Raw genomic sequence first — 23,977 nt, 5'->3', positions numbered from 1 at the left:
GATAGTACTTTAAAGTGAATGTCTCATCGCCCAATTTACAACACTTGCCACTTTTCAGCTAGATTTTTTTTCATCCTTGTGTTAGCTGGGATGTCAGAATTAAAATGTAATTTTGCTTTTAATTCAAAGTCTTTCAAAATTGCTATATCTCTACTGCACCGAGATAAACTATTAACTAATATATATAATATATATATATATATGATATATGTATATACACTACCATTTAAAAGTTTGGGGTCACAAAATTGTTTGAGTGACCCCAAACCTTTGAACGGTAGTGTATATATTTATTTAGATAATTATTTATAGATGATATATATAATCTTCTGTGTAAAAAATCTTATAATATATATGTATACTTATATTCATAGATTATATATAATCTTATACAAATATAAGATATAATTTATAATATTTAATTCATAATATTTTATTATAATAATATTTACACCACCGTTCAAAAGTTTGGGGTCACCCAAACAATTTTGTGACCCCAAACTTTTGAACAGTAATGTGTGTGTATATATATATATATATCTCGAAGGGAAAAGAGTCGGCCCGTGGTTGAGAGAAGCAAGTTATAAATGTCATTAAAACAACTGCCGTTGGCACCGTCATTTATCACTCCGCCTCCGACTCCAGTCCTTGCACACCACACATAACTGAAAATGGAAGGAACGAATGAGAGTCATGAACGGCGTGTGTCACGCGTTTGATTTTCTTTGTAGCCTGACATGGCGGAATTCAACACTAGATGGCGGTACGTATGATAAGAGTAATGTGTTCGAGTTCTCCGTAAAGAAAGTGCAAAGAATATCTTCCGGTGAAGCTGTGGTACCAAAAATGGCGGACACGTGCGGCCAAGTAATATTGGGATCCGGGCTTACTGTCCTATCTCATCCTTTGATGTACATAAAAGTGTTGGTTCAGGTAAAACGATTGCATTTGATTCGGATGATGGCTGCTGTGGCGTTGTCTTTTATATGCTAAGTAATATTTCTTAGCGCGAATGTTTAAACTATAATAGCTGACCTTATTAGCTTAGAGAACTGCTTACACATGGAAATATTGTATTTTAAAAACACTCTTCTTTTCCATTTAGGTGACCAGTAGAATATATTAATGTTTACGACATGATTAAAAAGCATATTTAATACAACGCCACCGCAATTGTTGATACCTGACCTCCACGACTAATCTTAACAGTTCGTGAACTGTCCCCTTGACCTTCTCTTATCCTGAGATTGCGAAATCGGGTTGAAGCGACGTATGTTAACCGGTTTTATTTTTATTTTGAATATAGAACTGCAATGCATGTCCTGTTGATACGATGAGTTTTATGTCGTGAGCAGTTGTAAACACGATTGTTATTGTTGGTCACCAGCTCGGGATTACAGAAAACGAAATCGTTATTCTTCCATTGATATGGGTCAAAAGATTAGCAATAAATGGCCGTAGAACCATTCGACGTTTGTGTATGTGAACGCATTCTTTAATTTATTTTTTAGCAGGATCACCCTGTTTCTTTAGAGAAGTTAGTCACACGGATTTGGACAAGTATGGAATTGAGGAAATTTTGTTTTGTGCCGTTTCTGACGTATTTCAGAACATACATTTAGTGTGAACATCCCACTAATTAGCACTGACATATTGCGTAATATTTCTCACACATAGGTTTTGCCACCTGGGTCTGACAAAAATACTGTAAATTCTGACCAGCCAGTTTGGTTCGTAAGCAACAGCGCCCTTCGCACATCAAACCCAAGATAAAAATCACCCTTCTACGCTGCAATTGTATAGCTCTATTTAGTAAAAATAACACTTACTAGTTATTTGTTTATTTGCTTTATTTAATAGCAGGCCTTTATTATTTTGGCTCATTTTCAACAGTGTTTTGTTGTGGGCACCTGGGGGCAGTATTGGGGGGAAAAGGGGGAATAAATAATTATGTTCTGTTTGCTTATGTGGAAGAAAAACAAGTTATGTTATTATTCACAGTCTAATAATAACCAAATGTAACAATTTAAAGTGTAATGTCAAACTTATGTGATTGCTTAGAGTGTGGTGAGTGCTTTACTTGTGCTTGCCTGTGCCTCTGCTGGTTGTTGCTTTTGGCTGGGTTCGATTTTGATGTTTTTTAGACTTGGCGTGATCATCTAATGCAATCTTACCTTAATATTTGAAGAGAATTTCCAAATTTAGCACAGGGAGCAGCTAGAATAAAATGGATCGTCTGGGCACCAGCTCAGTGGTCTAGTAGTAGAGTGTTCGCCCTGAGACTGGAAGGTTGTGGGTTCAAACCCCGGCCGGGTCATACCAAAGACTATAAAAATGGGACCCATTGCCTCCCTGCTTGGCACTCAGCATTAAGGGTTGGAATTGGGGGGTTAGATCACCAAATGATTCCCGAGCGCGGCACCGCTGCTGCTCACTGCTCCCCGCTCCCCCAGGGGATGGATCAAAATCACATGGGGATGGGTTAAATGCAGAGGACAAATTTCACCACACCCAGATGTGTGTGTGACGATCATTGGGACTTTAACTTAACTTTTAACTCTAATGGTCTTAGCCACATAGTGTATTTCTCCTATTCTAAACAGTCATCTTTAGAGTATGCTACATCATTTTTCTAGACCCAATAAGGCTGTGCACAAGTTTATGGACATAGGTGCGCTTAATGGATTTTTTTTTTCTGGGACAGACCATGAAAGGTGGCAACACTACTCACAAATGTACAGACTGTGCTCGCCTTAAAAACTTGGACTCATAGCTTCCCTGTATGACGTTAAAAAGGAAGTTCCCAACCCAACAACATCCAATTCGCCTTCCACAATTAATTGGATTTACTACTTTTACAAAATAATACGGCTCTGTAACTACAGAAACAAAAAACAACTATTTACTGCTCTTTGTGCTAAAAAGGTATTATCCCACAATCCCATTGTCCATCTTGTAAGGAACTCTCCTGTAATATGTGTATTACAATTATAAATTTAATGTCCTATGAATCAATTATATAACATTTTAATCGTATCAATTTTACCCAGCGCTAATTAAGTGGAAATATCTAGGTTAATTTAGAGCTCTTTAATGGACTTTGACAATACGCACTGCCTGGCGTGAATGGTCAATTGTCATTTACAATCTAATATAGTAGAATGTATTTTTTAAATACAATTACGATCTAATATATTTTCTAAATGATCCTAAATATTCACTGTCGTTTAACGAATTGCTTACAAGTTACATACCAAGAATCAATCAAAAAACAAAATAACTCATGTTTCTCAGCCTTGTGTGCAAAACCTTAATGATTCTCTGATCTTGACTGTCAAAGTTAGAGGTTTAATAAGGAAAATAACTGCAAACACATCATTTTATTCCACTAATTAAGTCCACTTTTATTCCCAATACACAATAGATACTTGAGCTGAATTTTCATTAATGCAAATACTGTATTTCCCGGACTATAAGTCGCTTCGGGGTACAAATTGCACCAGCCATAAAATGCATAATACAGAAAAAAAAACATACAGAAACTCGCACCGGAGTACAAGTCGCATTTTTGGGGGAAGTTTATTTGACAAAATTTAACACCAAGAACAGACATGAATAGGCGAACACAGGCTAAACCAGGGGTGGGCAAACTTTTTGACTCGCGGGCCAAACTGGGTTCTAAATTTGGACCGGAGGGCCGAACCAGGAGCAGATGGACGTAGTGTTTGTGTGAAGTAATATAAGGGACCTGTAAAGGTCATTGCATAAAAGATTTTGGCCTTTAGTAGGTAGTAAAGCATGGATATTCCAAATAAGTTTTTCGAAACCAAATGCATTTATTAACAGCATTAAAAAAAAAAAAATAATTCACTAAAAAACTGCTATCAGTGATTTTTTGCCAGTGCGTCATAGTCTGGAGTAAAATTTGTTGTGGCAATTCTTAGGAGAGATCTGAGGTGTTGGTCCGTTTACCTCAATCTGTGACGGGTTGATGTTGACGTTCATGTGGCTGAACGTCACGTCGCGTACGTCGAGCCAAATTGGCCACTCTCTTTAAAACACTCGGCACTGTGTCCACCTTGCTTTTTTCCTTGGGCGACTCATTTTAATGGAAGGATTCCAGGGGAAGGTTTGTGGGTGGCTTTAGCGCAAAACTGCATCTGAAAGCTCAGCGCGCAAATTACAAGAATGCTTTCGTCACAGCCCACGCTCTAAATTTGGGACTGATACAAATAGAGCGCGAGTGCGCCATGTACACGTACACGCACTTGTGAGTGTACACCGAGCTTTCTGACACAGCTTCCGGTAGTAAATGCGCAGGCGAGCGCTTCCCCATCTACTGGGGAAACGCAGTCATTGCAGGCAAAATGACCCAAAAAAAAAAGTTTAATAATACAATTTGTTCAGGGTTGGCGGGCCGGATCAAACGGTCCCGTGGGCCGGATGTGGCCCGCGGGCCGTAGTTTGCCCACCCCTGGGCTAAACGATACGGTATGCTCACGTCACATAAACACAAACGAGGAACTGAGAACGTGCCTGACGTAACATATTAACGGTTATTCAAATATCTATAACATAAATAACAGGTTTATCAAACCATCTGTGTCACTCCCAATACTCAAATTCATCGAAATCTTCATCCTCTGCGTAAACAACGCCGCTGCTGACTCCGGAAGTACATGCGGCGCTGACGTCAGACTCGTCAGTTGTGGTTCCAATTATTCCACTGGCCTATATAACTATATATAAACTATATATCAAATAACTATGACATACATAAGAAGTTCATCGAACCGTCCGATTCACTCCAAATCATTAAATCCATCGAAATCTCCGTCCTCTGCGTAAACAACGCCACTGCTGACTCCGTAAGTAAATGCGGCGCTGACATCAGACTCGTCAGTTGCGGTTTCAATTATTCCACAGGCCTATATAACTAAATATAAACTATTTACAAAATAACTATAACAAAAACAACAATTTTATCAAACCATCCGTGTCACTCCAAACCATTAAATCCATCAAAATCTTCGTCCTTTGTGTTGCTTATAAACAACGCCGTTGCTGACTCCAGAAGTACAAGCGGTGCTGACGTCGGACTCGTCAGTTGCGGTTCCAATTATTCCACAGGCCTATATAACTAAGGATATAGAAACTATATATTAAACAACTATAACAGAAACAATTTTATTGAACCATCCGTGTCACTCCAAAGCATTAAATCCATCGAAATCGTTGTCTTCTGTGTCTAATAAACCAGTGGTCCCCAACCTTTTTTGCGCCACGGACCGGTTACGTGTCAGAAATATTTTCACGAACCGCCCTTTATAAAAATAAATAATGCATTTATATAAATAATAATACATTTATAATAAATATATAACTACGATGAAATAAAATGATACGACTGTCATAAAAACAAGTATAAATGACATAAAAATAAAACTCACCATTACGTTGAATTAGTGGAAGCACTCAGCTTGTTTCTCAGAAACGGGCCGGTGCCATCTCGGCGTAATCGGAGACAATGACACCTGAAGTGGTTAAGGTTTGTCTTCAAATGCAGGATGCTTGGTCTCCATGTGCTGAAGCAGTTTTGAAGGCTTCATTGCCTCGTTAGCTAGCCTGTCGCCACATATTATGCAGAGTGAGCTTGGCGCGTCAGTCACCTGTGGCGATAAATCCACATTTTAAGTAGGACTCCAGAAATGTTCTTTTAAATGCAGCTTTCCTTTTCTTAGAAGTCGTAGCCTTTTCTTCTTCCGTCTCCTCATTGGGCTTATTTCCCTTTCCGAAGAAGCTATCCAAACATCTGTTTCTTGCTCATTTTTGCTTGCTTCACGGGCTCGACTGATGTGAGGTCACGTGACCGAGACGAGCGTCTTGACCTGAACCGACGGATGTAATTGGGAGAGAATCGCCAATTTTTTATGTTTTTCAAAATAAATTCTTACTCATTTTTGCTAGCTTTGCGGACTCGACTGGGGAAACATGTCACATGACCGGGACGAGTGTCTGGACCTGAATTAATTGATCGTCGATTAAAAAAAAACTATATACATATATATATATATATTTTTTCTGTGTGGCTTGGTGGCCCGGTACCAAGTGACCCACGGACCGGTACCGGTCCGCGGCCCAGTGGTTGGGGACCACTGTTATAAACAACTCTGCTGACTCCGGAAGTCAGTGGATGGTGGAAGTCAGTGGATGTCAGACCCATCGTCAGTTGCAGTTCCAATTATTTTGCAGGCTTAGAGCACCCTCATGCGGTTTAAATTGAAAATAACATGCGAAGTGAAAACTACTGGTAAGTAAATAATGTGTTAATGATCAAGTAATAGTCTTAATAATTTCACATATAAATCGCTCCAGATTATAAATCGCACCCCCTGGCCAAACTATGAAAAAAAACTGCGATTTATAGTCCAGGAAATACGGTAAATTGGATGGAAACCTGTCTCGTGTTTGCATCAACTACCATGATTTCAAAAAAGATATCATAGCCTACAGTTCTGGTCCAGGGGAGCTTCTGTGTCTCTGAGCACGGTGCTGTGTGTGTGAGCGGGAGGGAGTGCAGCATTTGCTAGGGCTATGCCTATTCTACCCCATGCACAGCCCAGACTCGTGGAAAAATAAAACACAATTTATAACATTGGGGCTAATAACGCTATGCAAAGCTAACTCCTGATAGCTTTCAATTGCAGTCCTTCAAGTTAACTGCAAGTTAGTGAACCTTCAGTCAGCTGTAGCTGCCAGTTCCAGGCGGTTTTATGCCATTCGTTTTTTCAAACTGATCAGTAACTGATCACTCAATAGTTTACTCGTAACATACAATAAATGTATGACCATAGGACTTCAGAATCAGATATCAGAATGTAAGACTGACCTTTCTCCCAGGTCTGTTGTTGAGTACGTATTCCAAACGTTTTGGTTTGGGGTTCTTCAGTAAGGCAACCAACAACAGCATGTTCCACTGCACCATTTACACGGGGCTGCCAGCGGACAGGCCTGACTTTAAATTGACTAAATACAAATATCGCCAGTGACGATTAATTACAGGGATGAGAATTTTCCGTGGATCCGCGGATTTCCGTGTTTTTTTCCGTCGAAAGTATTTTCATGAATCATGTAAATCCGTTGACAAAATTATTTTTTTATATATGGGGGGGAGCAGCCGGCCGGCCAACGTTAGCCTCGGCGACTCGCGAGCATTCCCCCGCCCGACGGCATATATATATATATATATATATATATATATATATATATATATATATATATATATATATTTATATATATATATATATATATATATATATATATTTCCCCCCCCCCGCTAATTTTCCGTGCTTTTTCACATTTGCCATTCTCATCCCTGTAATTAAAGAATAGCAGATATCAGCCCATTATATATTTGTATAAGATTTATTATTGTTTGTAGGTTGGACATGAGCCACTTCCTCCCACCCTCGGCAGGAACCTATTGGGGAGACAGGTCTACCAGTTACCTGGACTGTTTGCTTATGGTAAGTCTCACTCTGAAAAGCCTTGTACATACATACATACCCGCAAAGATAATCGGGGCTTATTATTTGAAGGTTAAAATATGGCTATATGCTTATGAAATAATATTCATGTCATGGTATACCAGCTCGATTGTGTAGACCAGTGGTCCCCAACCTTTTTTGCGCCACGGACCGGTTACATGTCAGAAATATTTTCGCGGACCGGCATTTATATAAATAAATAATACATTTATATAAATAAATAAATACATTTATAATAAATATACAAATACGAAATAAAATGATACGACTGACATAAAAACAAGTACAAATGACAAAAATGAAACTCCCCATTACGTTGAATTAGTGCAGTGCTTCTCAAATAGTGGGGCGCGCCCCCGCTATACCTGGGGGGGCGCGTATGACCCTGGGGAACAGACTTTTTTTTTGGCAGTACTAGAATAAAGTGTAATTGCGCATCTACTACAGCAGCCGGCAGTGGCGCTCTCATTGTTACTTCTGTCACGTTTGCGACAGTGCAACATTTTACGACTTACAAGACAAGTTAGGATAGTCACGGTGGGAAGTGGGGGGCGCGAATAGTTTTCTTCTTGCTAGGGGGGGCGGAACAGAAAATAATTGAGAAGCACTGAATTAGTGGGAGCACTGAGTTTGTTTCTCAGAAATGAGCCGGTCCCATCTAGACGTAATCGGAGACAATGACACCCGAAGTGATTAAGGTTTGTCTTTTATTGCAGGATGCTTGGTCTCCATGTGTTGAAGCAGTTTTGAATGCTTCATTGCCTGGTTAGTTAGCCTGTCGCCACATATTAGCTTTGCGGGCTCGACTGGGGAAACATGTCACGTGACCGGGACGACTGTCTTGACCTGAATTAATTGGTCGTTGCTAATTTTTTTTTCTATGCGGCTTGGCGGCCCGGTACCAAGTGACCCACGGACCGGTACCGGTCCGCGGCCCCGGTGGTTGGGGACCACTGGTGTAGACCACCAAAATTGGTCAAAATATAAATGTATCGCTTGAAACTACTATATTTTTAAAATATTTTTTTGCGAAACCTGCAACGAGGGTTGTCATGATACCAGAATTTCAGTAGTCGGTACCAATACTTGTGATTTTCCACAATTCTCTATACTAATTCGTTACCACGGTAAAAAACAACAAAACAACAGAATCCACTTTTAAAATCACTAATCCATCTGCTATAGCCAAGAAGGCTTGCGAACACACCCTCAACATGTGCCCAAATGTAATTTTGCATATTTGAGCCTTTGTCTGAGCACTTTGTCTATGTGTTTGACTTTAAATACGTTTGGTAACCGTATTGCCCCAGGTGACTCATGCCGAAATGACGGCACGTCGGCATATTCAGGTTAACGTATTTATAATGTAACGTGGCACAACAGGGATAGTACGAACGGACGAATATATAATTGCTCCGGTTGCATCCGCCTCCAATGCAAAGTATTTCTACGCACGACTCTTTGAGCGCCATGGCTTCTCAACAAGCCAGCGTGTTGGACTTCCACTCCCACTTGCTGAAGCCATTATTATGAATGACCAAAATTTTTCTTCTTCTTCAGCGCCGCTGACTGCTGCTCCGTGCTGCTTGTATGCGTATAGGGCCCGCTTCAGTTCCGGGAAGAATTAACACAGCTCGCTGAGTGAAAAGTTAATATTCGGTTCAGATGGTACCACAAAAAACAGGTATCAGTGTATTGTTTGCGTGTTGGCACCAAATTGGTACTGGAAGTTGGTTCTTGTTCTTGTGTTTCTGCACGGACATTTGTTTTGGCTGGGACTTTGGGGAATGCTTTTCACGCAACAGATTATCAATATCCATTAATGTATTCTTTAAATCTGTGCTTTTCAATAATTGGCCCATAACCATGCCGAAGTGGCCCAGTCCAGGCTGCCTGAGTTGAATTGCATTCAAGAGGTGCAAAGGGTATTTCAGTTTGCAAGATTTCATGAAATACTACAAATTCAAATGGTCTATCAACTTTAGCCTCGTTTGTGTTAACTTCCAATGCAAAAGTGTTGCTAGTTTTTGCTGTTCAGCCTGTGAGTGCGGTGGAGTGAGAAACATGGCTAAATAAATGTCTGTGACAAATATCACCGTATATGGAAATTTACAGTTTCCACCGACGGTATCTACCCTGATCTACGACCCTGCTCCACTCTGCTTGGTTCCAGACCCAAAAACAGTGCATCTCCACATCCACCTCTGACTCTGACTCAACCCAGGAGCCCCTCCTCACCTCTCTAGTGATGTCACGTTACAGCGACCATTGCAAGCTTGCAAGGCACGCCCACACAAACAAAAATAACACTTTTTGTAGAACCACAAAGGGTGTGTACACTCTGACAATGTTGTAGTTCTTTTTTATTAGTCTGTTGTAGTCTATTGTTTGGTGATCATGGTTTTGCTGTAATAATATGATTTCTACAGATGAGCCTCGATTTTATGCGGACTTTGGGGTCCAGGATTTGGAAATCGCATTTACCCCGAAAGCGCGTAATTTAGAAAGTCTTGAAAGTGTGATAAAATCAAGGCCTTACATAAGAGTGTAAGGGGAAATAAGGCTGTCTCTTCCCCCCCCCCCCCCACCTAAGTACCACCATAACCAAGAAGAGGAAGACACAAAGAATCAGAAAATTTACACGGGAAAATATTTGATGTGACTATAGCAATGACAAGTTAACTGAGTTGTACAGATTATGACTATTTTATTTGAATACAACAGTACACACAAATGGACTATGCACATATCCCTTGATGTTATTGTTATGCAAATGAAGTGCAGGTGTTTTTGGGGGAGGGGCTGTAAGTGTCATGGGGGAGGGGGTGCAGGTGTTTTAGGGGGAGGGGCTGCAAGTGTTGTGGGGGAGGTGCTGCAGTGTCACTAAGATAACACTAGAGGGCGGCATTCGCATAGGGAGGAAAAGAAAATTGAGATGGAGAGGTGCATTGTCACTAAGATAACACTATAGGGCGGCATTCACATAGGGAGGGAAAAAAAAGAGATGGAGAGGTGCAGTGTCACTAAGATAACACTAGAGGGCAGTATTCGTAAGGGGAGAAAAACTGACTGCAGTTGTGGGGGGAGGTCTAGATGTTTTTTTTTTTCTGTTGTTTTTTTTTGGAGACAGAATGTCTGAAGAAACGTGTTATGTTGGGACATGTTTGAAATTTAGTATCCTATTTATTTTCTTTATCTTATTTCATATTTATATAGAAATATCACTTTTTATCTAACTGAAATAACGTAATTTCGTTTTTGTGTGCAGTGTGTTTACAAAATGACACTAAAGCCTGTCTAAGTCTAAGATTTAAGTTGAAGTAAAGGGGGGACATTTAGTATACTGAGATTTAAGTTGAACTATTTACAAAGGCAGCGACTTGAACTATTTACAAAGGCAGCGACTCTGAACTTGCAGATTATAATGGTTTTTTTTTGGAAACAAAATGTCTGAAGAAAGGTGTTATGTTGGGACATGTTTGAAATTAGTATCTTAAGATTTGAAGCATTTACAAAAGGGGAGAAGAACTGACTGTAACAAATGTAGCTTTTTTAGAGAGAGATGTCAGGACAAAGGAAGAAAAATTTGGGTCAACGACTCTGGAGAATTCGGACAGCTGTAAGTTTTTAGAGAGATGTTAGGACAAAGGAAGGAAAATAGGGGCCAACGACTCTGAAACATTCCGACAGGTGTGGGTGTCAGGACAATGGAAGGAGAATTTGGGGTAACGACTCTGTACGATTCTGAACTATTCACAAAGGTTTTTACTGGACTCAGACGTGCTGTGCTGTGTCAGGGGTCATTGTTGAGAAGACAGTTGAAGGCTTTATATTTTAGTATATTTGCTGTACTTCTAACATATTACATTCTGTTTAGATAGTTTTAGGGGTAGTCTAACATGTCCTGAGTGAAACACGTGACAAAGGTGTGGTTTTAAGGAGACGGGGGGTGGACCTACGCAAGTATATTTAAGGTCAGGGTTGGTGAGCGCTCAGTTTAAAGCGACGGTGTTAAACTTGAAGCTTAAATCATGATCGCTGAAACGCCTGTTACTATTCATTTATGTCATAAAAATGGCGACTGATTGTTAAATGCTCCTAGGAAAAAACATATGTACCTCAAGCGTATGCAGCAGCCTTCTACGGAGAAACTTGAACAGAGCTGGGACCTGACAACAGAGACTCGATGGGGGTTTAAATTTTTTTATGAAGTCGGGGAGCTATTTTTCTTCATGAAAAGCCGAGGAGATTCTGCAGGAAACAGTACGTTTGGTTTATTTTCTTCGAATGACTGGGCGGTGTTAAATCAGCTCCTGCCCCAGGTTTTGACTGATTTTTTAAACGATTACGGTGTACAAGGTGTACTGAACATGACTTGGGTTTCAAGAATTACGGCGAGCGGAAAATGTTTTTTGCGGGTTAAAGTTTATCCACAAACTATTGAGGGAGAAGAAGATGGGGACCTAGTCGATCTACTCTATTTAACATTAGAAGCATTCAATAACGAATGTGGGGTTTTTCAAACATTACTTAATGTGCCTTTAACTGAATGGCAAGAAAAGATGCAAGCCTCTGGTGACAGTATTTCAAGGCTCTTTATCGCAAGCCGTGTCTGGACAAATATCATTGGAGCGAAACGTAAATTGACTTTAGATTAGCCTTACTAAAAAATAACTTTTAAACTCCTCAACTCCTTACACCACACACACACACACGCACGCGCACACTTACACGCACGCGCACACTTACACGCACGCGCACACTTACACGCACGCGCACACTTACACGCACGCGCACATGCACGCGCACACATGCACGCGCACACCTACCTGCACGTACACATGTAAACATTAGCATACCTTTGAGTTGGGTGGGCGTATTCAGCCCTTAGACTTGTATAAGTACCGAGCCCATCTCTTCAGTCGGCCTCTTCAGACCTGAAACCAACTCGTACCTGAATCCAGACAAGAGATCAACAAGACGATGACCCAAAAAAGATCTGCCCGACGCCTTCTACCAAGCTTTCCACCTGTGGAGAATGGACCAGGAGCGAAACTTTCCAGAGGTGTTCAGACTGTTCCAGATTGCATGCTCACTCTCTGGTCCAACCCTGATGAAGCTCCTGCAGAGAGAAATATCAACAGATTTCCACAAACAAACGCGACGGCTGAGGTAGCGGTTCAAACGCCATCAAAGAACTTTGAGTTCCTCCCTCCGTATGGGACGGAGCCACAGCCAGCTGACGTATGGTCCATCCTCAACGATTCTACTGCCCAGACAAACTACGCAGACATCGCATTCATCACGATGCCGCAACTCCCCTCACCGCCTGGCTACAGACAACGATTCGCTCGCCTCTTCGGAACCTTCGAGGTAACGCCATCTACCGGTTCGGAGAATGAAGAAACCTTCGAGCTGGTAGAGTGTCTCCCAACGACATCTGCGGGTCCATCAGCGCCATCTGCGGGTCAGGCGAAAGATGAGACCTACCTACCAGAAGAGGCGGAGCATCATGGTCAAGAGTCTTCAAATCACCCCCTGCGCCTGCTCAACGACACTAGTGTGAGTCTCGACATGCCCTTCTTATCCAGCTCTGACATTGCCCACATACTAGCTCCTGAGTCGTTAGCCATGGTTGATGAAAGCTATGCCGATTTTCCGATGCTACTGGACAACACAATTGTGGCAGACTACCCTCTCGACGAAACTAACATTCCGCCGCTGACATCCACACCTGCACGAGTCGATGTTCATCAAGACATTTACACCATGAACATTGAACCACTTACATCTTTGACGGTTGAGGATTACGTAAAGGTGAAATTAATGATATCTTATATGTTGTATGACGCTTTATTACAACATGCTAAGATGATGTGTGACGGGTGTGCGCTCGATGATCTCAGCCAGCTTCATCACACGTGTTTGTCTATTGAGGATCGCTGCTTTTATTTTTACATGAACTACGAGACTGTGACGGCAGAGCTATGCAATGATAATTTCCTCCGCACGTTATCGACTATGCTTTTTTTTTTTCAACACATCTGCTCCTCTTAAAACAGGGGTGGGCAAACTTTTTGACTCGCGGGCCGAACTGGGTTCTAAATTTGGACCGGAGGGCCGGACAAGGAGCAGATGGACGTAGGCGTTGTGTGAAGTCATATAAGCGACCTGTAAAGGTCATTGCATAAAAGATCTTGGCCTTTAGTAGGTAGTAAAGCATGGATATTCCAAACATTTTTTTTGAAAACAAATGCATTTATTAACAGCATTAAAAAAAAATAATAATTCACTAAAAAACTGCTATCAGTGATTCTCATAAAATACGACACTGTTATTATGAATAACAATCTCCATCACTTCAATGCCTGCAGGTCAGATTAATGAAAGATGTTTATCTTATGAGATCACATCAAACGGCAAACATTCTGACCAAATATATCATCTTGAAGAATCGGTGAAAGCATACATCCAAATAAAGTAATCAAAACAGCAACACGGTGAGGGGTATCTGAAAATCAGAGCAGAGTTTTAACTCGCAAACACCTGGTAACAGAGGTGAGGAAACGGGAAACACCTCCTTAAAGTAAGCCTTAAGAACTTTACAGGTTAAGATTAGTCGCAAATAGGTGGTGCATCAATGTCCTTGAGCATCCTGCATTGTTTGAAAATGAGAATGGTCGCTAGTTTCAATCCCTGCTATGTGTACAAATCATATTCAAAATGCATTTTTTTACAATAAACTTGAGAGCCTCCCGTTCATTTTCAGAGGGAACAGTGTTGTTGGTCTCCCTTTTTTGCTAGTGCGTCATAGTCTGGAGTAAAATTTGTTGTGGCAATTCTTAGGCGAGATCCGAGGTGTTGGTCCGTTTACCTTGATCTGTGACGGGTTGATGTTGATGTGGCTGAACGTCACGTCCCGTACGTCGAGCCAAATTGTCCACTCTTTTTTAACATTCGGCACTCACTTCTTTTTTTCGGGCCACTCATTTTAATGGAAGGATTCCAGGGGAAGGTTTGTGGGTGGCTTTAGCGCAAAACTGCATCTGAAAGCTCAGCGCGCGAATTATAAGAATGCTGTCGTCAAAGCCCACGCTCTAAATTCGGGACTGATACGAATAGAGCGAGAGTGCGCCAAGTCCGTACTACTGAGTACGTACACGCACTTGTGAGTGTGCACCGAGCTTTCTGACACGGCTTCCGGTAGTAAATGCGCAGGCGAGCGCTTCGCCATCTACTGGGAAAACATAGTCATTGCAGGCAAAATGACCCAAAAAAAAAAGTTTAATAATACAATTTGTTCAGGGTTGGCGGGCCGGATTAAACGGTCCCGTGGGCCGGATGTGGCCCGCGGGCCGTAGTTTGCCCACCCCTGTCTTAAAACCTTGCGCGACACGGCTGCTGCCATTTTACAGGACTTCGCGCACGAGAACAAGATCTTTGCTAGATTGCGCTGTGTAAAACAAGAATCTAGCAGTGTTGCGGTGTTGGGCAAGAGCGTGATCGGATTATTATTCAGAACTTTTGGGAAGGCAGAATGGGAAATTCTGTAAGAAAGACATGGGGCCAGCTGGCTGCCGATCTCGCGTTGTTTCTGGATTATTTTAAAACTCATTTGCTTGCTGATATAATTACTTGGTTAAGGGGGTTTAAAACCCTGATTGAAACCAAATTGCCACTGCCTATGCTATTTTCATTTATACGCTGTGGTAAAACTTAGAAAAACCTTCTTTTTTTTATCTTCATTTTTTTATTAATATGTTTTACTGTGTGCTTTATACTTTTTTTAAAAAAAAACGATCTGAATTTTTTGTAATAAACTGTGACCAACAAAAGTGATTGTTTTCTGTGTGTTTTCTATTAAAATATCATACCTGTATACTTTATTACCTATGCCACACTCTGTTTTGTTTGGAATACCATAACGGACAACTCCAACATGAATTGAATGACACCTGTGGTCAACATTGTGTGTACTACTTGTCGCAACGGGGGTGGGGGCTGACCTACAATGACGTCATGAAGCATTATCATCCCGACCCCCTGGATAATGACTCGATGGTTATCGATTTTGTCAAGAAATGTCGAAGACCGGATCGGCTGTGTGGCGGGCAAATATCATGTTCATTACACAAATTTAAAGAATGTCATTGTCTGAAACCGTGTTAATGTTTTATAAAATCTCTTATATTCAATAAACATTGTTAAAGAGAGTTACAGAGTCATTTGTTTTTCCAGTAACAACATTAGCGTATCTAACATTTTAATAACTAACCCACTTTACTACCGGCGATCTGTTTTTCCTTTTTCTCTCTTTTACGCTTACATGTTTTGCGTGAGAAACATCATCTTCATCCCTAGCGTATTTCAAACGTTTGAAATCAGCACGAGCAGAGGGGTTGGAAATGCTTGATTCAGGTAGGTTTAGCTGTGCTAATGTACGCAGAAATTCTGTCCAGCCAGCCGGTTGAGCGGCTAGTTTCTTACCGGCTACAATTAAATGTTTTATCAAATCGCTCATGTGTGAGCCCTTGACAGTTTTCCCTCTAAAAATAAATTCGCTTAGCGGCGTCCATCTTACATCTTCAGCCGATAATTTCTTTAGCACATAGGAGGCGCTGCAACGATAACGCGGCCCCATGGTGTCCAAAATATCAGCCCAATCTTCATCTGTCACTTTTGGGGGCGCTTTCCCTCCCTCTTCAACGACCCTCTCTTCATTACGAATCGTAACAGGAATCTGCTCAGAATCTCTTTGTTTGATCAAACCCATATAACGCTGCATCAGGGATTGATAAATTTTGATATTTTTATATTGATTTAAATTTTTATTATTCAAAACCTGTTTCATCTCCTCATCCAGAGAATACTCGGCGGTGTCCCGAATAGTAGGGGCTGGCTTATTGAGCCTCTCGAGCTGGTAAGGGGAGATCAGGAACATTTTCTGCGCCGTTTTCAAACTCATTTTATCATTTGTTCATAAAACCAGTAATAACGCTCCCCAGAACAGGTGCGAATGCCGCTAATAAAGGCAATATGAAACCACCTTTCTGAACTAACACAGCTCTTTTCTTTTTCAGAGTATTTTTTTTATCAGCCAAAAAGCGGACATTTTTCTTCTGCTTTTTTAGTTTTTTATAACGTTTTGATTTTAAGGGTAGATGTCCTTTTAAAAGATTCAGAGCAATCTCACACAATGCCTTCACTAAACTAGCAGGACTTTTGAGGAGTAAATGTTTACGTTTGGCCGGCTTGGATGTAGACAGAGACTTGAGTAACAACGCATTTGTTTTTAAAAGCTTTGTCATTGTTTTATTGTTTGGGGATATAAACTACAGGCCACTGGTTAGGTAGTACACCTGTACGTAGTCTATATTGTTCTGGGCATGAAGGTGTCAGATCAATCAGTAAATACCCATGCGGCTCTTTTGTAGCATCCTCAAAAGATTCCAAGAAGAACTTCCGGTTGCTGGGACAGATTTGATTCGCCAAAACATTCACTTGCAATTTATCACGGGGATTTTTGAACAGAATCAGATAATTACTGTTTAAACTGATAGTACGACTGAATTTCCCTTGATGGAATACATTCTGTGTTAGCATTATAACACTTAAATTTTTATGATGTCTATATTGCGTGAATATTCGAACCACTTCCTGATTATCCGAAGCTTGGAAGATGATGTCGTCCAGAACAAGTAGGTGATGCTGCTGCGGCGGGAACAGCTTCTCGTCATCAAAAGATTCAGGCAGTCCCTTGATAAAAACGATGTCTTCATTCATGTTTTTGAGCTCATCGTACATTGGTTGATATGAAGTATAAACCCAGACAATATTATCAGTTTTTTTTCTCATAACATGTTCAAGATTTTCTATAACATTTTTAACAAAAAACGTCTTGCCACAACCTGAAGGCCATGCGATTAACGATGAGAAAGGAAGTTCTAATCTAGGGTCAAATTCAATCTGGTTAAAAGCCATTTTTCAATAACCAAATGGTTCAGTGCGGCCTTGATTGAGCAATCTTCTTTTGTCGTAGACCACACGAAGCCGCTTGGAAAATGATGTGTTTCTGAGATGAAACCCTCTCTTATTGCGAACAATGCCATGTTGGGGAGCATAAAGCACGTCTGAGACTGCACCTGCTGTGTCGATGTACCCCTGAACCAAATCGAGCATGCTGTCAAGATTGATGCTCTGACCGCTTTCGTGAGTCTGTGTGATACCCTTTACCTTCATTACGGTGCGGTTTGTTGCCCTTGTCTTGTAAGCGTATGTTTTCGGCCCTGCTGAGACAAATTCTGAAATGCTGTCATTCGAAAGCTCATCTGTCAAATCGCCCAGATAATCCCCTAGCGGGAGGACAGTTTCGCCAGGTTTGACCGTGTACACAAGACTGTCTGTGTCAGTGTAAAGAACACGCGTCTGTAGAATTTCTAGATAGTTGTACATTTTTAGACATGCATAAGCGGTTGTGAAACACGCAGCCGCCACGTTTGATGTTTTTGAGGCTGGTATCTCATGTTGAAACAATATTGTACAATCGAAAGCTTTTCGCTGATAAAGTGGAAGAATTTCACATCGTACAAACCGGAAAACAGAAGATCAAAAAACTCCTCAGATTTTGTCACAATTTTTGTGTTTGTCATGTTTTCACGCTGGGCTAGTTTTCCCCATAGATTGTTTAGACAAAGTTTCGAAACCTGACGTTTCCCGTGATTTACAGCAATTTTGGAAGGGTCCAGTTGGATACCCTGATGAATCGCGTAGCTCTGTATGTAATTTTCTCTATCAGCTTGATTGACCGCATGCGCTGGATAGCCTGAAGATTCCTGTTTACCTTTTAGAAATGTTCGCATGTAATCACGGAAAATTGTGTCGCTCGCTCTTGTGTAATGCCATACTTCGGTGATATCTGCAACAGTGTAGCCAAGATCAAGTGCCTTAACAAATTCAGGAGTTGTCCAAACACCTGTTAACGATCTCTGCTCATCATTATGCGTACAACCTGTCTGCTGGTTGTTATGCTCAGCGCATGTACGACACAGTGTGAAGACAAGTTTACCTTTAGCTGTTTTGAAAGGTAAAACAGGAAAATACAAACCACGAGGTGGATTGACGGTAGCGCTTATGAAGCCGAAATACAGTCTTGGGTCTTTAAAATCACCGTGGATAATCGTTGGATGACCAATAGGGTAGATACCTGTACTATTAATGAAAGGATATAATGATGTGACATCGACGTACAACACCCTCTCGTCAGCTTCTGCCGTGTATCTTAAAACAAACGTGTTTGTTCGACCTCCGAAAAGAGCCTGCCTTGGTTTGAGAGGTGTAGGAAATTTGGCTTTTTTCAGGAATTCCTTAACCTCTGTGTTCAATTTTTTCATTTGCAACCACTCGTGCTCCCACATAATTACAAGGTGCACATCTTGTTTAAGCTGCAGTTTCTGAATTTTCTTTTGGGTGTTGTCAAACCTTTCCTGAAAGGGGTGTTTTGTTGTTGGACATATGTTAGAGAGGTTGTAGCATTCTGGGCAGCCATGGTGATAACAACCAAAATACTCAAAAACTATTTTCACCCCCCCGATTTCAGAATACCCGTCTACAGTGTAGTTATCTATCTTAACTTCTCCACCGTTCAATGCATGTCTAATGTGGATATTTTGACTATGCATCACCCATTTCAAGTATTGAATAGAATCGTGTGAGAAAGCTTTGTACTGTCACATGTAGTTGTCTGAAGGTGTAATGGCTAGGGTTTCAGGAGTTAGGAAATTAGTGCGAAAAACTTTCATGCAAGCCGAGGCTATTGTGACGGCATTGAAAGGGTCTGTTCCTGTAGCCTCGAAATACTCGCTCCTGAATTTCTCACATCCTTGCATTAGCAAATCAACATCATTCTCACAGTAGGTTAGCGCCTGTTTAGCAAAATCAAACACACCGTTAGCTTCTTTGACATACCATTCATCAAACTTAGCTCGTTGAGAGGATGACATTCGTTCGACATTGTAGTATGTAGGGTCAGGGTGACATCCTACGTAGTTTAGATGTTCTAAAGAGCTAAATGTATGTGGGAAACAACCCTTTGATTTGTCTTCAAGCCCCAGGGCCATAGGCATCGCACTTAGCGGCATCGTTAAGAATGACAATGAGTCGATATAACGAGATTTTGTGTCTAAATCGACGAATGAAAGAACCTTACTCCCTTGCATCAGAATGTCAAGTTTGATACCTAATTCAAGCATTCTCCTTATCAAGATGTAGGAATCAAAACTTCTCGCATTATGTGCAACAAATGTCGTTTGTTTAAACCTGGGGTTTTGAAAAAATGTGAGGAATTTGTCAACACAGTCTGTCCCAAACCACTGTTTTGTCAGTCTATTTGATTTACAGCAGATAAGAAAGGGGTTGTGTAAACCATCTGCATCTACATAAGTTTCAAAATCATAGTAGACTACATTTTTGCAAGGCGGTTGAGGCTTGATGGGCTGCATGTAACACAGGTGCGGGTTTAGTAAGGCATCATCATCTTGGTTTAAGATCTCACTACACACCGCACATCTTTTCACGGGGCAGCGATGTTTAGCACCGGTACCATCAGCTTTCACATAGTATTGGAGCCCGCATTGCAAGCACTTTTTGTATGTGGTGCAGTTGCTCACACGATTGGTCGCTCGAAACTCTTTATGTTTGGCAAAGCATTCTTCATTACGACAAGTTTTGTTACAATCAGGGCAGATAACATGTTTAAGTCGTCGTTGTCTACAATGAGGATCAAGACAAATGTTACAGTGTCCCTCACATTGATGGAGTCGCCAATTTTCATGCCCTCTGTAACAATATCTGCAAAAATATGCATACCCCACGAATGCCTCTATCGTTTTCACACCGTAGTAATGATTCTCGAGGTGTAAAACAAATAGTGTCTTCGTCTGTTTTAGGGTAATGTGTGTCGAAGAAAGTCATGGGGCGGCTGTCTTCTTTTCGGTACATGACAGTTATTTTCCGTCAGAACTTTTTCAAATTTATGTACATCCCCCAGACTCACAAGTGTTTGACAATCTAAACCCACACTCTGATGCAAAAGTCTGGCTTGCCTTACGGCCTGTTTTGATGTTAGCGTGTCATTCAGCAGATAAGTTAGTGAAAGAACAAAGCATAGATTGTTGTCCTTATTACTAGGTATGTGCAAATGTCGTTTTTTACGCGTCAAAATTTCTTTGTTGGTACTGTTCATCAGTCGACGACGTATTCCGCCACGGATCGGTTTGACTATTTGGACAATAAGCTCTAAATTCTCATCAGCTAGAAGTTCTACATTTGATTGAGCTAGACGTTCAAGCAGATCCGATACATTATCACGGATAGTGTTTATGTCGCTTTTTTGAGGGTAAACGTGAGCCCTGTCATTTCCAGCCACTAACTCGATTTGAATCACGTCACCTCTCTGTGTTTGCATATCAACCTCTCGCAAGACTTCATCTATTCTTTCCTCAATCTGTAGGTAAAAGGTTGCAAAATCATTGCTGTTTGCCTGTGATGGTATATTCAAATGCCGCCTTATCTCAATATTATTGAAATGCGGTCTATTTACTACAACAGAGCCGCCGCGCTGATTAGTTATTACAGGAGCACTGTTGTTAGATTGGTGGGCTATGTCTTGAAACGCTGGTGCGTTGTTGTCAATAACATCTATCTCGTGATCGATTATAACAGAGCAGTTGTTAGGCTGAAATGATGGTGGCATGTTACCAGTTATTACAGAGGCTTCTATCCTATGATCTATAGGGTTAACGGTCATTCGGTCAATCAGAGGCTGCGTATTTAGATTTTGGATCATGTTTAACAGTTGAGCAGGAATATCAGGACTGTTGCGCCCGCTGTTACCGTTAGCTTGGTTGTTTAATTCTGCTATCATGTTTAACAGTTGTGACGGTATCAGTGTAGGACTTTGGCTACCATCATTCCGGCTTTGACTGTTTAGCTCGTTTACGACAGCTTGTAAGTGGGCCTGAATATCAGGACTGTCTGTGTCTCTCCCTTTCAGCATGGCATTGTTTACAATGTTTACCAAATCTGGTATTTGGCTTGTAGAAGCACTGGTTGACGGCAAATCATTGTTAATGTTTGACAAATCTAGCTCAGGTGTATCACAAAGTAGCTGTAAATCTAATTCGTCAATGTTTGTTAAGAAATCAGACTCTGCTGACGTAAGGTTAGCATGATCCATTGTATTTCTTTTTTGATAGAAATTACAATATAAACAACACAAAAAAAAAAATCAGACCTATCTTGATTGAGCCAAATCTGTCAAAATACGTATTACCTTAAAACATTCTTGTAGCCGTTTTTTGTAAACACAATTGCCACTGCACTTTATAGCACGCCTTGTCTAGAGATGCACCGATCCGATATCTGGATCGGATATCGGCCCCGATATCAACAAAATAGATGGATCGGGTATCGGAAAATACAGCCGATCTGTGAGCCGATACTTTCCTTAATCTATTGGGACGCGGGCTACGTCATACGTCAGCAGCACGTGTGCCGCATGCCACGAGAGTTTTCTAAACAAACGCAAACATGGAGCGAACGTTCGCTTCTCTTCCCCGGGTTGCTAAGCGGACGTCAAACCCTGCGCGTTCGCTTCTCTTCGGGTTGCTAATGGGACGTCAAAGGCTGCGCTGCGCGTTCGCTGCTCTCCCGAATGGGGGGTTGGAGGCTAATCGGATGTCAAACGCTGCGTGTTCGCTTCTCTTCCGGGGGGGTGTTAATGGGACGTCAAACGCTTTGTGTGGCGGGCTCCATCTGTGTGGAAACTGAGAAGCTGAGCTCAAGCTTCTTGTGCGGGCCATATTCAATTATGTTTTCAGAATTTGCTGCGGGCCAATAAAAACTGGACCGTTAGTTTGGACACCCCTAATTTAGAGCAAAGAACTGTGTAGTCTGCCTGATGCCATTGCCTTTGGTCTTTTCTGTTCCACATGTAGAGTTATGTAGCTTGTTAAGTCAACCATAATATCGGATCGGTATCGGGTATCGACCGATACGCAAAGCCACGGTATCGGTATCGGAACTGAAAAAGTCGGATCGGTGCATCTCTACCCTTGTCTTATGGTGATGGCTCTCGTTTGTCGATTCAGGCTCCTTAGTGGTTGAGTAGAAGGCTGCACGTCTGCTCTTTCTCGCTCTTTGAGGCACCACCGTCCCACAACGCTTAACTAGAAGTAGATATTAAAAAAACAGTTAAATCGTTATAATACCATAAAAAAACATTCAAATGATAACATAGAATGAAAGAATAAAAATAAGGAATACCTCTGACTTTGTTTATCGATTCTTGAGGAAGGTCTTCGTAAGCAGATAAAGAGTCCGCCAATTCTATATCTGTGGATGCTCCCTCTTCCGTCTCTATGCTCGTGACAGCAGCCTGCTGGCCGGAGGGTAGTATGATTTGAGTGCTATCACGTAGCTCTGATAACTCTGCCGTTTTTGTTGCTTCAAAATGACGTGCAGAGCTCGTGACAACCTCCTGTCGGCCGAAGGGGGGTATGATTTGATTGAAATCACGCTGCTCTGATAGTTCTGCCTCCAAACCAGTCTGTATCAGTGGGATTTTTAACCTAGTAGCAGCCGCCACGAGATCTGTTACATACATAGAAAAACGAAAAAAAAAATCACCAACTAATAGCATTTTATTAACTAACGTAGATGAACGTTTGCCTTACCGTAGTCTGATTGTGTTAAATAAACTCCACTAAAGTCGTCATCAAATACTTCATGCACGTCAGCAAACACGGTTATATCTGCATGACATTACATACACATTACATCATGTTTATATGATAACCTCAGTGTATTATTATTATTATTATTATACCAGTATTAAAATGGCTTACCTTTAACCATCTCGAAACAACTTTTGACGCTCTCTAACTTTTGACGCGCTCCAACTCCTCCGTTCAGAGCTCATCTGCTGGCGTGTCTTCTCAAAACGATCAATAGCCCCACCTTTAATACACCAACATTAAGCCCACCCTCCTCTCTAAGAAAAAAACACCTGACATTAAATGAGTTAATAAAGAATGTGATTACCGTATTTTTGCGTTTTTTTTCCATAGTTTAGGTGGGGGGGGGGGGATTTATACTCAGGAGCGACTTATATGTGAAATTATTCGCAAATTTTCAAAATTCAAAAATCCGCGATGTAGTGAAACCGTGATAAACGAACCGTGATGTAGCAGGGGATTACTGTAATCTGAACTGCAACTGCGGCGCATACGCGGCGGTGTTTTATGTACATAAAGGACAAATGATTCGATCACGCGATTTAATGACTTAGAGTGACAGAGATTGTTTGATAAAATTGTTTATAATTATATTTATTTGATGTATAATTTATATGTCGTTATATGGGCCTGTGGAAT

The 23,977-nt window shown here is 41.2% G+C and overlaps 1 protein-coding gene and 1 long non-coding RNA gene across 10 annotated transcripts in view; one reads left to right on the top strand and one right to left on the bottom strand.

The window, feature by feature from the left end:
- Positions 1 to 681: 681 nt before the first annotated feature.
- LOC133152632 (mitochondrial carrier homolog 2-like) overlaps positions 682 to 23,977 on the top strand; it is a 120,689-nt gene continuing 97,393 nt past the window's right edge. For 2 of the 9 annotated variants that reach the window (XM_061276401.1, XM_061276400.1), the window contains exons 1-2: positions 832 to 933; positions 7,442 to 7,526. In XM_061276401.1, the coding sequence (XP_061132385.1) occupies positions 847 to 933; positions 7,442 to 7,526 (172 nt within the window). In that variant the 5' untranslated portion in view covers positions 832 to 846. Of the gene's footprint in view, positions 934 to 7,441; positions 7,527 to 9,107; positions 9,232 to 9,662; positions 15,434 to 23,977 lie in introns of those variants that run through there. The other 7 variants (XM_061276402.1, XM_061276403.1, XM_061276399.1 and 4 more) reach the window with 6 other exon arrangements.
- LOC133152638 (uncharacterized) lies at positions 22,656 to 23,610 on the bottom strand. Its single transcript, XR_009714165.1, has 3 exons — positions 23,279 to 23,610; positions 22,869 to 23,195; positions 22,656 to 22,771 (listed from the first exon to the last, which is right to left on the bottom strand). It is a non-coding gene; the product is annotated as an uncharacterized LOC133152638 (long non-coding RNA).

Source organism: Syngnathus typhle, linkage group LG4, assembly GCF_033458585.1.
Source record: "Syngnathus typhle isolate RoL2023-S1 ecotype Sweden linkage group LG4, RoL_Styp_1.0, whole genome shotgun sequence".
Classification (NCBI taxonomy): Eukaryota; Metazoa; Chordata; class Actinopteri; order Syngnathiformes; family Syngnathidae; genus Syngnathus; species Syngnathus typhle.
This window is presented reverse-complemented; position numbering and strand designations above follow the sequence as displayed.